The 17,276-nt window shown below is 31.5% G+C and overlaps 1 protein-coding gene across 2 annotated transcripts in view; it reads left to right on the forward strand.

Moving 5' to 3' along the window:
• LOC127554598 (sodium channel protein type 3 subunit alpha) overlaps positions 1 to 17,276 on the forward strand; it is a 135,358-nt gene that overhangs the window by 78,662 nt on the left and 39,420 nt on the right. For both annotated transcript variants that reach the window (XM_051986248.1, XM_051986247.1), the window contains 3 exons: positions 7,338 to 7,511; positions 8,621 to 8,977; positions 10,979 to 11,455. In XM_051986248.1, the coding sequence (XP_051842208.1) occupies positions 7,338 to 7,511; positions 8,621 to 8,977; positions 10,979 to 11,455 (1,008 nt within the window). The remainder of the gene's footprint in view (positions 1 to 7,337; positions 7,512 to 8,620; positions 8,978 to 10,978; positions 11,456 to 17,276) is intronic.

Here is a 17,276-nt window from a genome sequence, read left to right on the forward strand (position 1 = left end):
AATATATTTCATTAGGAAAATTCATGTATACTAGTCAGAATATAATTCAATTCAACATTTAAATAAGTGCCTACTATACCAACCTAGACAATCTTAATAAATGAAATCAGCACTATATTTAAGTTTAATTCTATTGGGAAAATGCAACATATGTAAAAACTGTGCACTGTACTTACAATAGGGGAACAAGGTTAATAACAATATTTGGACAGACTCCAGGGGCACTTGAGATAGATTTTGAAGGAAGATAGGGATTCAGTGAGTGAAGAAGTGAGGAAGGACCAAGACAATGGGAATTATTTGTGCAAAGGCACAGTGCACTGGACCTAAATAAAGCTGTAATGCCTCTAAGGGAGTGAAGAACTTTACTGACAAACTCCAAGATGTAATGATTGCACAGAAGTCCATCATACAATCCAAACTTTGTGTCCCTCCAAGTACCTCTAGTAGAGGCACTGGTGTAATCTCCCAAACACAGAGTAGCTAAGAAGAAGGAAATCACTTGGTCTGAGTGGTGGGAATTCTGATTCTCATCTTTCTTTTAAAAAGAGTGAAACTCCTGTGTGATATCAGTTTTGGAATTGCCTCCCTAAAAACCCTAAGAATGTGATTTCTAGAAAAGTGCCTGAGAGTAAAAGATGAGGTGTATTTCCAGCTTATTTGTAAGGGTTATTTGAATAGTGCAAGTTCAGTGGGAAGGAAGTTGCCTTTCTATCTGTTTCAAGTCTGTTTCCCTGACAAGGAAAGAACAAATCACAGGATGAATCTGTAAGTCTGGAAGACTGAATATGTTGCTTTGGAAAGTAGGAGTCATGAGTGGAAGGAGAATTATATTTACTGTTTATGAACTATAATGAACCTGTTGTGTGTTTTATGCAAGTGTTTAAGAGACCTTACAAATCTTTTGTATTTTCTAAGAAGTAGAATAAAAACAGTCTTAAACTTATTATATGCATTTTTACTCTGAAAATTTGTATGGCATCTAGGACACATTTTGATCTACATATGTGAAAACTTAAGAGTAAATTCTTGCTGGAGGTATAACAATTCAAAAAGAATGGGGATGATGGGTAGCTTCCAGGATTGGACTAAGTAGCCCTGCAACTATGGTGTATTTGACCAGTTTATAGAAATAAAGTCAGAAAGTTAGTTTGGAGCCAGATTAGGGAGAGTTTAAGCTTAAAAGTTTATATTTCATTCTATTCACAATACAGCTTCACTAAAGTTCGTTTGGTTTTGTGGTGGTTTTTTAGCACAAATTTGACTTGTACAATAGAGAAAATAACTGGACAGCTTCAAAAAATCTGGTTTGGGGTGGAAAAGACCAAAGTCAGGGAGGCTATTATAATAATCTCGTGATGAGGGCCTACATTAGGTGGTAGAAATGTGAATGGAGACTCCTCTAGGGAAGGGTAGGGTGCAAGGGATGAGCTACTTATTGAATGCCAGAGAGAAAAAAAGTCAGATTTATCTGACATTTTGTATTTAGAGACGGGAAGTATGCTGATGTACCATAATTAAAAGTGGGGAAAATCACAAGGAATTGTCCAGGTCCCTTCAGCAGTAGATTCAGGGATTCATTTCTGTTCAGAGGCAACACAAGGTTTTCACTGTGTAATCCTCCCAAGATAAATTTGATGGTTGACAAAGAAAGAAGATAATTTACATTGATGACTTATTCTTTTAGTAATTTGCTGTCAGTCAGACAACAATTATTTATTAAATACTTACTATGTGGCAAGGACTGTGTGAAGCACTAGGGATATACCCAAAGGAAAACAATGTGATTCTTGCCATAAAGGTATTCATATTCTAACTGTAAAGACAACAACTATGTAAATATAAGATAGAGATATATGAGCATGTATACATACATATCTATCTATATGCATGCATATATATTTGTGTGTATACATACACATATACCCAAATATGTCTGTCTATATTTATTGTTACATAATAGCTGTCTTTCCAATCAGAATTTTAACCCCTCTGGGGGAAGGAACCACATTTTTGTCCTTTCTTTGTCTCTCTAATGCTTAGCATTTAATATGTATTTGTTAACTAACTGTATAATGTTAGAGGAATAAATCAGCTGTGTGTAAACTATTTTCTTTCTTTCCTATGTATTTATGTATACATATGTACCTATCTGCACTTATATATAAATACACATACATAAACACACACACACACACACACACACACACACACACACACACACATTGGAAGGAATATACTAGCACTAAGGAGGAACTAGGAAAAGGTTTCCTGAAAAAGTTAGGATTTGACCTGAGTCTTGAAAGAAGTCAGGAAAGCTATAGATGGAACATTGGAGTACGTGTCATTTGCAAGGAACAGCAAGAAAGTCAATGTTACTACATTGTAAGGTAAATAGAGGAGAATAAAGTTTAAGAAGATTGAAAAGGTTGGAAGGGGACAGATTTTGATAAGCTTTAAAAAAAAAACCCACTGAGGACGCTATATTTAATATTGGAGATAATAGGGAACGTTTAGAGTTTAGCTGAGTACAAGATGGAATAGAGTGGGGAGAGACTTTATAGAAAAACCAAGCAGAACAAAGTACAGGCATGAAGTTATGAGGGTCTACGCTAGGATGGTGATGTTCTGAGCAGTAAAAGAGACATATACAAAAGTTGTGGAGTGTTAAATCACAAAACTTGATACCAGCTACCCTGAATAGTAACAGTAACTTAGGCTTCTATGACAGTCAAATTTGCTGAATCTCTTCCTTCTTTTATGACCCTCTACTCTGATTTCTTTTGCTGCCTTCTCTTCCTCCAATCTTAAAATACAGAACTCCTCTAAAGTTCTACCCTTGGTTAAATGATTTTCTTTTTCTATACTCAGTTCATCTGTAAGCTTATCTATACTCATGGTTTTCTAGTCCCAATATAGTCAATTGCTTACCATAATATCAAATCTAATAGGTCAAAAATCGAATTCATTATTCTGTCCCTCAAACAAACTCTCCTTCTTAATAAATCCATTTTCCTCAAAGGTACCATCATTCACCCAGTCACCAAGATAAAAGCTTAGAATTCATCTTTGACTCTTTATTTCAGTCCTCATATCCAATTGGGCATCTATTTTGTCATTTTCTTTTTGTTTTTTTTTCTAAAATTTCTCCCATCCATTTCATTTTACATGCTACTCTTACAGCAACATTCTTACCTTATTCACTTCTACCTCTCACTTTTCTGTTAAAAAACAAAAAAATATTCCCTATTTTATTAAGTTCAGACTCTTCTGACTGGTTTTTAGTACTACTCACAATCTGCTTCCAGTTTGTCTTGCTACTCCTATATTCTGCTGGTTTCCAAGGTTCAGAGTCCCTGAATAGACATGGTTAATCTCCAAATTTAAAAGATTGTCAATGCCCTTCCTAAAATGTTGTACTTATAACTGAAAACAATTTTCCCAATATGGTTTGAGTAAAATATAATATAGTGGGATCATTTCTTCTCTTATTTAGACCCTAGACTTTTAATGTAGTCCAAAAGCACATCAACTTTTTCCAGTCATAGTATATTGACTGATGTTGAGTTTATAGTTAACTAAAATTTTAAAGTCTTTTTCACATGAACTATGGCCTAGAGACACCTCACCTATATATGGGAAATTGAGTTTTGGAACCTTTATTATTATCAGTATTCTATTAGATTCAGACCAGCTTCCATAATGTTGCTATTTGGATTCTTTTCTTCAATGTATCTCTTAAAGCTTCAAAGATGTCCCTCTTATAAACCACAGAATTGTAGACCTGAAAGAAAACTCGGAGATTATTTTATTCAACATCTTTTTATAAATTAAGGAATTGGGGAATCAAGGAAATTAAATGACTTGTTCAAAGTTACACAGCTAGCTAGTGGTATTCTTTAATTCTCAGGCCAATGTTAAAAATTATGTGGAATCATTATAAATATTCAATATGTTAATGCTTAAACTTCTCTAACACCCCTATATAAATGCAATAATTATAACTCTAGCCCTTCCAAGTGGATGCTGCTTGCTAAGCAGTCTTGTTTGTAAAAGTAAAAAGTTAAAAAAAAAAAAGTAAAAAGCATCATATTGTCAGGACCACATTTTACAGAAGTAAAGTTTCATTTCAAAAAGCAAGTAACATTTAATGAAATTAGAGTTCTAATTTCTTTTCTACTGCAAGATGAAAATGAAGTCCACACTGACTACTATCACATAACTTCAAAGATCTTTAAGTTGACTTCTACCTATAATGAAATGCTAATGCTTCTGCCAACATTTTTTGTTTCTTTCCCATAAAAAGAATTTAGTTACACAAGTTTCCATATGTTTTATCCCATGTAGATTCAATCAGGGTTTTAAACAACATGTAAATAAAATTATAAATGCTTTCAGATTATTTACATTAAAGAACATGAGGTCTTTGAAGGTAGACACTCATTTGTTTCTTGTATTCCTAGCACTTAGTACGTTGTCTGGCACATAATAAATGCTTAATAAATGTTTAATGATTAATTAATTGATAGATTAAATAATGTGGAAAGATATTTCTCTAATGTAGAAAATGTTTTGAAATGTTTTCAAATATTTCTGGGGGATCAAACAGTGGAATTATGGCTATAAATATATAAACCAGGATATATACCTTGTGGCTCAGGGACTCCACCATAAGGGACTCTCACCCCATATACATAAAAGTCCAAGGAAATCTTTAAAATAAAGTTAGATATGGCTCCCATTTAGTATTTCTTCCAAAGTAGGTAATAGGTTCTACTACTCTATAAAGTATTCTATATAGAATATAGTCATCTGATATTGGAGAGCTTTTTATTTCCTCCATCACAAAAAAATATAGAACATAATAGATTTACAGGCATTCTTGAATAAGTACATTTAAAATTTGAAAAGAAAAAAAATAATAGCCACTTAATCCATTACATTTATTACAATGTCCTAGAAGGTAAATATATTTTGTGCAAATGTTGCTTAGTTATTCACAATTATTATCATGGAGGGTTGATATGGCCTAGATCTCAACTAGGTTTTTTAGTCCTTCATTGGCAGTTCTTATCAATGGTTCTTTTCTCTACTAAAAATCATTCTGTTATGAAAACTTTTTACCTCTGGACTGTTGGCATACAAATCCCAAACTCAGAAACTCAGGGTTAACTATCAGTTAATCCTTGAGTTTGGAAACTTCCATTTTTCAGTATCATTAGGAACTGACTTGTTCAAAGGAAAAAAGAAACAAGTAGAAAGGGACAGCCAGGAGTTGGGAGGTCCTAAAACTCAATTTAAAGTTTGTCTGGGCAAATAGATATTTTCTGCTATTCTTTGGAAGATACTTTTGAGCATTAAAAATGAATGTTTACCAAAAAAAAAAAAGTTGCCATTGCTACAGTGTGGAAGGAGGGAGAAAGAAAGGACACAAGAAAAATCCTTTTTTTTCCCTGTGGAACTTAGAATAGAAGGGACAAAGGGGTTTTAGAAGAACAAACCTTTTTACAACTTATTATTGGGAGAGGAAAGATAACTAACAAAAGTCAAGTTCCCCTTGACTGACAACTTCATTCATCTTTAAATAAATAAATGACTGGGCACCAATTAGGGGAGTTCCTTGTGTCCTTTTAGCAAGGTCTAGGGCATATCTTTCCCAGCAAAGTGCTAGTGTACTTGCTTTGTTCTCTAGGAGGTACCCTCCTCTAACAAGGGTCTTGCAAGCCTATCAAGTTGATGGGAAGGGTGATGATCATCAAATTGAACAACATTAAGATTTGCAAATCTCCTTCTTCATGAACAGCATTTTTAGGTAGTTCAAATATTATTTACATAGAACATTTGTGGATTGTTGTGAGGATCAAATGAGATAAAATTTATAAAATGCTTAGCACATTAGTACTTAGCTTTGTACATATGAGCACTATAGAAAATACTATTATTATTATAATGTAAGAAATTTAATTAAAGTAAACAATATTGTACAAGTATAGGGGCAATCATATATTTAAGGGATTCTGTGATTGAGTTTTTTTTTTCCAAAGTAAAGAATTCCATTGAAAATGAAGACTGTTACTTTCCTACTAGATACATTAATAAATTAGATTTATATATTTATATGGCTGTGATTATATGTATGTATGCCTATGCATGTATATAAATATATATTTATGTATAAATTTTTGCAAAGTAAAATATTCCTCTGCTTCAGTGAGTAGGTAATATTTCATGAGCCAATCACTGAATTCACCTATATAGCACTTTCTATAGTTTGGGAAATTTGGGGTTTTATCAACATTGACACATTTAGAAAGGCTGATCATTTTCTTTGTATTAAAGTTGTACTTTAGGAGACGACATGTTTTGGAGCTTATTCACTTTTACAATGTTCCTTTAAAGCACAATAGACAACTAAACAGATGGTAAGCTTGACTGTACCTCTTTAAAATACAGTCTTCAACTATTCCAAGTTAATGTGATTTATTTAACATTTTCCTGGAAATATAATTTGATAGGTCCCTTTCCATCTTCTTGGTCATTTTAACCTCTCTTTTTCAGCTAACACAAACTTTAAATATTTTTTATTGTTTTCTTTTCTTGTTTCAATTAGTATTTTAGCTATTTGCGAAGATAACCCATTAATCTTAATTAGGGGTATTTGAATACTAAAGATATATTCCAAAGGTTTTAATTAAATCTTTGGTTCCTTGCTCTATGAATTCATTAACCTTAATCTAGAGGCATGCATGCATCCAAAGGTCACTAATTTACAACAGTTGTGAAAACATGTTCTTATTGTTTAGGGAATGTTTATAACATTACAATTAGAACACTATGTAACTTAAATTTTTAAAAAATCATAAAGAATACCATTAATCTATTATTTGATGATAATTTTACTTGAATGTCAATATTTATAAGTGATTGCTTTTTTCCAAATAAAAGATATCTGACTATTGCTTTCAAAAAAGTGAAAATAAAAAAAAAATTAATTTGGCAATGAAAAAGGTGATGATGAAGGGGGAAAGGACTTCATCATTGCAGTTATTTTAGAAATCATTCAGTCACAGACTAGAAACAAAAAAAAATAAAAACAAAGCTGGCATTTGGTAATTTAAAATATAAATTGTTTTCTAATTGGAGAAAATGTTCAATGTCTTAAAATACATTGAAAAATTTCCTAAACTTTCACAGACATGTTCCACCATCAAATTACTTTCTAATTTAGAGTAATTTTAAGAACTATTGTAATGTTCCCTTTTTTAATCTTTGGATTGTAAATAATTCTATTAGAATTTTTTAATGTTATGAGAGTAACCATTTATATTTTACATTAGGTATTTACTGGAATCTTCACAGCCGAAATGGTTCTCAAGATAATTGCCATGGATCCATATTATTATTTCCAAGAGGGTTGGAATATCTTTGATGGCATTATTGTCAGCCTTAGTTTAATGGAGCTCGGACTGGCCAACGTGGAAGGATTGTCAGTTCTCCGATCATTTAGACTGGTAGCTGCAGAATCACTATCTTTATATTCTGCTTTTATTATTATCAAGTTTATTTTGAACTATAATCATGTTTTATGATCAGGAATTTTCAAAAAATATTAATATGTGAGAATGAAATTTCTATTAAATGCATCCATATGAATACCTATGATCCAAAAACTGAGGATTATTATTGTAAATAATAATTATTATTATGTATATAATAACATTATATATAATAATTACATTATATATAATAATAATAAATGATCAGTAAATGAGCTTTTGAAGCCTGAAACTTTTTGTTATTGTTTTATGTCTAATATAATTAAATTTATAATTCATTCACTAATCTGAGCAATTAACTACCTCAAATTTAAATTTTATAATATTTTTAATATAAGCCTTTTCAATAAGTATTTAGCACAATCTATATATAATGGTTAAAATTTGAGGAAAAAGATATTTTGTTTTTTAAAATATTTAACTTTTTCCTTATTTAATTTAAAAATAATTTGAAAATCACCTTTGTAAAAATTAATTTCATTTTCTTCCCTATACTATAAGGAGTTTGAATTAACTAAATTCACTAGTAATCCCTTAAGAAGATTTTTGTCAATCTATAAGATTAGAATAAAGACTGGATCTGTGATTTTCATTGTTACAGAGAACTTTCATGTGAGGGAACACCCTCTAATCATGAAAGTTAGTACCTTTTCTATAATTAGAAAATTGCCTAGAGCACGGAAGAGTTAAGTTACTTAGCAAGAGTCATAGAGCAAATACATGTCAGATATGGGACATAAATTGTTCTTGGCCTTTAGGCTAGCTTTCTATTTGCTTCAACAATTTTGGTTCTATTATCACTAAGTATTCATTATTCCTTTATTATTTTACAGTAATTTCATGTAACATAAAGTTGTATGAAATGAATACTTTCATAATAATACAATTTCTTAGTTTGGAGCACCAATATTACACAATTTTCTATTTAAGTATCAAACAGAATTGGCCTGTACATTGACTTTCGTCATCATTTAAAGATACACCGATAACATTTCAGGCAAAATAAAAATCCTCCAAATCTTCATCATGATTAATACTGAAAGCATCTTTCCCCTTGTTTCCAGCTCCGGGTTTTCAAATTGGCAAAATCTTGGCCAACACTGAATATGCTGATAAAGATCATTGGCAACTCAGTAGGGGCTCTGGGAAACCTGACCTTGGTACTGGCCATCATTGTCTTCATTTTTGCTGTGGTCGGCATGCAGCTCTTTGGCAAGAGCTACAAAGAATGTGTCTGCAAGATCAACAGTGATTGCACACTGCCACGCTGGCACATGCATGACTTCTTCCATTCCTTCCTGATTGTGTTCCGGGTGCTGTGTGGAGAATGGATAGAGACCATGTGGGACTGTATGGAGGTGGCAGGCCAAACCATGTGCCTTATTGTTTTCATGTTGGTCATGGTGATTGGGAACCTAGTGGTATGTTTTCATTCCAAATAATTCAAAGATATATTTGTCATAAATTATATACATGTTCACATATATATGGATATAGGAACATTCTGGATCTGACAGAAGTATTTATACAATTCATTCCGTCTTTATTCCCAAATAATGTTGTTTAAAAATGAGGAGGTATGTCAGATGACTATCAAACTTCTGAGAGAATTGGAACTCTGATTCTATTTATTTTACTGTATTTAACTATGTATAATTATTGACAACAGAAATCCAAAAAGAATTAGAATTCTTTTATTGAATAATTCATTCCTTAAACAAATGTTTATTGAATTCCTATTAAGCACAAAATATTGTGTTAGGGCTTATGAGTGCAAAGAGAAATAAGGTATAGTGTTTCCCTTCCTGTTATCAATTTGAATTACCTAGAAAGAGGAAAAAAGAAACTAGAGACTTGAATCATAGGTATAGAAACTCTTTAGATTTCCCAAATTTGTGGGCAATTTCTAAGCTACCACTCATTTTGATCAGTGTCCTTACTGGAGACATAATTGAGTATAAATATAAGAACTGTGGTTTTATATTGCTTAATGTTAAAATATCTCACTTGTCTTTAAATGAATCAATAGCAGTTCTAGCTATTATTATTAGACTGTCCTCTTAGAAGAAATGGAAGCTTCCAGTAACATGATATAGCTAAATATCTCTTATATACATATATATACCCACATGTGTATATGTATATAATTATATATACATTATATATTATCTGTATGTAAAATTATGTATACTATATAGCATGTATAATATTATTCTTTTTGGATTGCAAAACTGAGAGGCTTTTAGGTGAAGAGAATCTAGAGGAGAGATAGAAAACAAACCAGGACTTTAATCTACCACATATGTCTGCTTACCACATCGATAATGAATTTGCTGAGATACTTTACACCACTGAAATATCTCTAAATAAATTTCCCTTTACATCAGCAACAGTAGATTACAACTGGATCAATCATAGCTTGTTACTTTAACATTTAATTGCTTCCACATTTCCTGCTGCTATTGCTGGAATTTCAGCTAGCTTCTCCACTCATTTCATATTCTATTGGAGAAAAAGATAAGAGACAAAAGCAATTTGTGTCCACGATTATGTTTCAAAGTATCTGCACATGCTTCTCTTTTAAATTATACACACACACAAATTGCAAAGTATATTTATGATGAGAGCAATTAAAACCTACAATCTGTTCTTTAGAAATTTTACTTAAGATAAACTGCCCTATTCTAAGAACCCTTTGTTGGAAGCAGTTTTTATTTGAGGCAGCCTACATCTGAAGTCACTAACAGTGGCCAAACACGGATTGTTACAAATTGTTTTACAATTAAGCCAGGAATAAACTTGTAAAAATCAATAATAAAGGGGAAGCCAAGACCAATAAAGTCCTTCTTCTGGCTTGGGGGAGGGAGGGACAAAAGAGTAGCTTTTATAAATATGTCATGGCAGTGCTAGCTAATGCCAACATGTAACAGTTTGAATATACTGTTCTGTTGGTCATTTTGACTTACATGATTGCTACTTAATATTTGATTTATATAACTAGATACTTTCATTGGTTTTGTGGTTTCATTGGGAAGGCAGGAGACAAGAATGGGTGGGAAGTCTGTGATGTTTCATTATCCTTTTAATGACAAAAAAGAAGATTAATTTTTGTTTTGGTATTAGTTGTAGAAGGGCTCACCTATTTTTAACAGATTATTTTACTGGTGCTATCTTGCTTTCACTATATGCTTAGTCCATCTTTTCTTTAAGTCATATATTTATTTAATAATATCCTTTACTCCAGATAAGTCCTCTTAGTCATAATTCCTAATTTATTATATATTGCAGCCTATTCATAACCACCCCACACCTCTTCATGATACATGATACTGAATTTTAATTATTTGGAGACTTTAGTGTTTGAAGATTTCAAACATTTGTAAAAATGAAAGAAGTTACATTTATCTCCTGTTTTCCTTTAGGTACTGAATCTGTTTCTGGCCTTGCTGCTGAGCTCATTTAGTTCAGACAATCTTGCCGCTACTGATGATGATAATGAAATGAACAATCTCCAGATTGCTGTGGGGAGAATGCAGAAGGGGATAGATTATGTGAAAAAAGAAATACGGGAATGTGTCCAAAAAACCTTTGTTGGAAAGCCAAAAACTATAGAAATCAAAGTCCTTGAAGGCAATAAGATAGAAAGCTGCATTTCCAATAATACTCCAGTTGAAATAAGCAAAGACCTTAATTATCTGAAAGATGGTAATGGAACTACCAGTGGTGTAGGTACAGGAAGCAGCGTGGAAAAATATATAATTGATGAAAATGATTACATGTCATTCATAAACAACCCCAGTCTTACTGTAACAGTACCAATTGCAGTTGGGGAGTCTGATTTTGAAAATTTAAATACTGAAGATTTCAGCAGTGAGTCAGAACTGGAAGAAAGCAAAGAGGTATGGATTTTTTTTTAATTGCATTTGTACAACCTCTGATATTGATGTACTTATTTAATGTTCTTTAGTTACATATCAATAGGATAATAGATATAATAATTATGATAAGTATATGAACCACATAGCATTGAATCTATTCTTAGGAAGCCCACACAATTTTCCACAGCAAACTGATATCTCTGAAAGACCTACAAATTAATTTTCTCAAAAATTTTTTTCTCTAAATTTTGTTTTAAAAAAAAGGTCTTTCCAATAATTTCATTTGGCCTTTTAAACATGGTTGTTCCCCATACAACCATGGCATTACATCATTTTTCTTTGGGAAATTGTATGTCTTATATTTTAGTTACTTCAGTTATGCACTTAAAGTACAATATGTATTTATAGTATACTTTTGGCAAAATAGATTATTTTAATATTGCTTTTCATACATACCTGAACCTACATAAACTATAAATATAATTAATGATAATTAGATATACCTAAAATTTCACTGTCTGAACATATTTGAAAAGTGGGTGGGATATCGAGTGAGTGTTGCATGTTTAGGGGTAAATAAGCTGATATTTTTAATCAACTGGAAAAGAATAGTGGGAATGAATGTCTTCTTGCCTTCTTACTAATAGTTCCAAAAAAACTCTTCTCAGGCATTCATGGGACACAGCCTTAGTGTTTTGTCTTTTGATATATTTATATAGAGAAGTGTGTGTATTTATATGTGTGTAGATATGTATATATATATGCTTTAATTTTTAAGAAAAATAGAAATTGTGATAGTTACTTATCTTTTTGCCAATTAGAACAAGAAATCAGATCTTTAGTCTGAGACCTGATGGCTTAAAGCAATTTTAAATTCTTTATTTCATATATATATATATGTTCTTGCCTTTTTTACTGCAAATTTCAAACATGGATATTCAAAATACATACTAGAACTAAATGATAGTAAAATTAATGCTGCCAATGCTGTCTCTCAATGTTTGTTATATAGATAACAATTAAAGGTTATTGTCAATTCTTCAATTCCTTCTTCAAGATACACTAGCTTGCCAATAGAAAACGTCATAATACTCGAAGATTTGCTATGTAGGCTTAGTATTGCCAGCATAGTAATCAGATCCATAATGCTGTCTAATTCTGTTTTGGGACCAGATTTTTTTTAGCATGAATATAGTATTTTTATTCCAAATTACTTAACATCTAAATTCCTACTACAGAGTAACCAAGGAACAACTCATATTACCCTAGCCATTTTATAGAAATACCACAGTTGCCAACACATCATAGATTATAAGAAAGTGTTTTGTAAACTTTAAAGCATTATATAAAAAATATTTGATTATTCCTTTCCTTTCTTATCATTCTTTCATGATGTCTACTTCATGAAATTAAGTATAATTGAAGTTATTCACACTTAAAAAATAATTTGTTCCATTATTCCAGGCTTAGATTTGAAAGAAAGAAAGGAATAAATGAAGGAAGGAATGAAGGCAGGAAAAAAAGAAGGAAAAATGGAAGGAAGAAAGGAACAAGGAAAGAAAGGAAAAAATCCATCAATCCAAAATTATTTATTTAGCTTGAACAAGTCCAGCTGTAGGCTTACCTGATAGAGAGGAATATGAGCTTTCCTCTGCTTGCAAGAAACTTACCGTTTTCCTAGGGAAGGAAAACTCATTCATTTGAAACAATTTTAGAGAAAAATGTAATGAATATGCAGATATTGACTCTAAGGGCAAGAGAAATTCAGAAAAAGAAAAGATCAATACAAGCTGTACTACTATGAAAAGGCTTCATTGGCAAGGTGGGTCTTGAAGGATGGATAAGATATAGACAGCATGAGAAGTAAAAGGAATGTATTTCAAGAGAAAATAGCAACAAAAGCAAAAACAGAGAGTGAAAAAATATATAGTACATATGGAAGGTAGTGATGAAACTCATCTCACTCAAGTAGAAAGTGTTCAGTAGAAGAATGGTGAAGTCAGATCAGGGATGACCTGAAATCTATACAGAAGACTTTGAACCTGATATTGCGAACAACAAAGAATGTTCCTATTTTCTTTAACAGGAATGTGATGAAATGTTACTCCAGGAAATTAACTTGATAGCAGTATTTAAGAGTCAAACTGAATTTTAAAAAATACTGGGGACATAGAAACCAGCTAAGAAATTATTATAATAATTCAGTAATGACATAATGAGGACCTAACCTAGAGTGGTAGTAGTAGGAATTGAAAGGAAGTATTTTTAAATTTCACAGAAAGAAGATGAAGGAGAAGAATGATGATTCCAAGATATCTAGCTTGGGATACTGAAAATTTGGTAGTATCATTGGAAATTATGTTTTTAGGTAAAGGACTCAAAATCTGAGATAAAAATGAATTTCAATTTTAGATATGTTGAGTTTAAAGTGACATTTATAGCAAAGTCAAATAGAATGGTGGGATTATTTAGATAAGAGATCAAGGCAGCAAATGTATATTGATACGTCATCAACATAAAATTGATAACAGAAACTCTGAAATGTATGACTAATCAGCACACCAAGGGAGTAACTATAATTGGTGAAAAGAAGATTAAAGACAGTATTAGAGAAGATCCAAATTTAGAAATAGAGGAGGAAAAGGAATCTTTAAAAGCAAATAAGCAAATAAAAAACAGACAGCAACCATTTTTAGTCATAGTTATTGCTATATTAGTGTCTTGGAAAGTGAGATGTATATATTAATAGTTTTCGAGGTGGGTGGGGAAGGTGTGTGTAATCTTAAGAGTATATCTAAGCCTGCTTAATATACAGATATTTTATATGTCTACTCAAGAAAGTTCTATACCATTTTAGAGAGAATTTTTTCATAGCTTATGTAGAATATCAGTTAAATAGTAGGACTTAATAATTCTCTTATTGTCAAACTCTTGCCCACTTTTCATTCCTGTTTATAAAATGTCATACACTTGGTGATTTTCTTATGCTACTACTCTATACTTTTTCAAGATGCCATTGAATAAGTTCAATATAGCTGTAGAATAGAGTGTAAACGATTGATGTATTTGGAGAAATTAACTAATTTAATAATAATAAAAATAAAATTGTTAACAGAAACTATGAAATGTATGAATAATCAGCATATTAAAGGAGTAACTATAAATTGGTGAAAAAAGAGGATTAAAAGAAGGGGACATCCAAATTTAGAAATAGGAAATATTACATGATAAATGATATTAGTAATTCCATTAAATAAATTTTAAAGTGATTTTAGTGTGGATCATTAGTACCTTGAAACCACAATTAAGGTATTAATTATTGTATGTAATTATATGAAGTTGAGGAGGAAAAGTTCTTAGAATTGGTATTCTTAATCAACCAAGTTATCAGTAAGATTTAAGGAAGTTTAAAAGTGTAAAAAATCTTGAAAAAAAGAAATTACAAGATGTGGTAATAGCTAGGAAATGAAGGACAAAGAAGATTCAAATATGACTTCAAGACTTATAGTCTGGGAAACTGAAGGATTGTATATACCATTGATGGAAATGACATATTTTGAAAAAGGAGCTTTTTTGTGGTAAGGATAATAAACTCAAGGAAGGCCAGTGTCTACATTCACAAAAGTAAAAAAGCATGGTATTCTTAGATTGCTGAGGTGTATTGTTTACCCTATGAAATGCACATATGACCTGAAATACTCAGAAATTGCTCATTTATGATTCAGTTTTATTCAGAGAGAAAGAGCTTACTTTTTTCCAAAATTCATATTTATTGTATGTATGTAAAGGAAAACATTCTATTCTTTTTTTTTAAAAGATTTTTAGACAGTCAAAGAATGCCTGGATCTGATTTAAAAAGTAAATCATTCTTTTTTTGACTTGTGTGTTAAGTAAACAATCCATACACTAACACTGAGAAATCTAATATAACTTTGGAACATATTTCTGCTTTGGATTAGGCAGTAAATAATGGCAAGTTGAGAAGGCATTTGAAAAGTTTAATATTCACTTATTCTTTTTCTTATTAATAATAAAAATGAAATGATTAATAATGCACCTAGGCAAAGAAGAGTCATGAAATCTTGGAGGAAAAATACGAACCTTTGTTATAATTTGTTTAATTTAAATTGGTTGGCATACAAATAAGCAAAGTTTTGTAAGAATGTAATGGTAGAGATCTCAAAACTTAAAAGTAAAAATAATGAATTTTAGTTTTCTTCTTTAGGCTAGTATAAGTCTTATGGCTAGGTATTTTATGGAAAATTTGCTAGTTATATACTTATTGATCAAGGTATAAAAGTTCCGATCCGAATTTTCTCATTAGCTCTTTAAAATTTATTATTTTATTTACTTCCCTGACTGTAAAAGGGGGATAAAAGAGGGTGAAATGTTTCTTTTCTTTAAAATCATATTTTAATATAGAGTTTCCAGAGGAAAATCTAGCAATATCCTATCATGAACTTCACTACTTACCATTCTTACTTCTCACAGGGGTAAAATCAAGCTGGAGCAATCAAGAATGCAGCTCTGGTGCTTATTAACCAGACAGAGGCACGTGCCACCACATTCACCCAGGTTACCTAAGCAAGTTCTACATATATAATAACTTTTAAAATGGATATTGATTGGCCTGCATGCTTCTCAGCTATGTCCCTCCCTTTTCCATCGCAAAACAGTAGATACATGCACAGCTGCTCTCTGCTGAATCATGTAACTCACATCACAGCATGGTCAGGCAAGATGGGCAGTCCCAACATAATACACAATTTTGCTACTGAGGTGGTAAAGGTACATTCTATGTCATCCTTAAGATTAATGATTGCATGCTCAGGAGGCTCTCTAGTATACATTTAAGCTAGACAGGAGTGCTAAGTATAATACAGGTAAGGAGATAAATGAAGCATGTACTTCCTATTTATTTGCTTTTGTTTTACAAAAATGAAACCACTACCCTTTTTTGATTCAGCCCTTATAAGTGGAATATGTTTAAAAACAGAACCAGTAACAAACTAGCAAGAGTTATTAAGCAGAAATATTTGGTATGCCTTAGTCATGTAAATTACAGTCTCCTCCTACTGTATATGACAAATATTAACAAGTTAGTTTTCATTTATCTTGGGAAAGACTTTATGATATGAGAGGTAGTCTGAGTTTTTGAGATTTGAAGGGCCATAGTCTGTATTCATTTGGGCACCACATATCTTGGGCTTTCATGAAATTTTATGTAGAAAATGGCATGTTATATGGTTATATCAGAAAAGTGATTAAATATCATGTTTTGAATATACAGGAAATGGTGATCATCCTAGAATAATTAAGAGTTTGGGAGAGTATCATCAGCCTTTGTGTAATTGGCGCTTTATACTCACCTTTTCTTTTAGACCCTCCATGATTCACATTAATTTCACTACATTTTCTTCCTGAATTCTGTACTTTAGAATTGAGGAGGCAAAATGAAACTTGGGGACTTTATGGTCTTTTTGTTATTTTTAATTGTTTGATAAATAAAGTCAACTCCCAAGTCAGTTATATATTTGTGGATTTTTTCAGATGCTTGGATTATTTTCTTGACTAATTTTCTTCTGCCCTGTTGCTCACCTTTCATTCGTTTAAATGCTTTTTTTTTTTTAAATCTCCACTAGAGGAAGGCAATGGGAGAGAAATTCTGAATGATATGTCACTGGAATGCTTTCCTGACTATTGCAAAATCCTTTCAGGGAAGGAAATATAAGTTAATTGTTAAAATAAAGATTGGGGTTGTTGTCTGTGGAATTAATCTATTTCTCCTCTCCTTATAATCAGTAATAATTGAATCTGCTATGTTGTGATACAAATCCAAAAA

The sequence above is a fragment of the Antechinus flavipes genome, chromosome 3 (genome assembly GCF_016432865.1).
Source record: "Antechinus flavipes isolate AdamAnt ecotype Samford, QLD, Australia chromosome 3, AdamAnt_v2, whole genome shotgun sequence".
Taxonomy (NCBI): domain Eukaryota; kingdom Metazoa; phylum Chordata; class Mammalia; order Dasyuromorphia; family Dasyuridae; genus Antechinus; species Antechinus flavipes.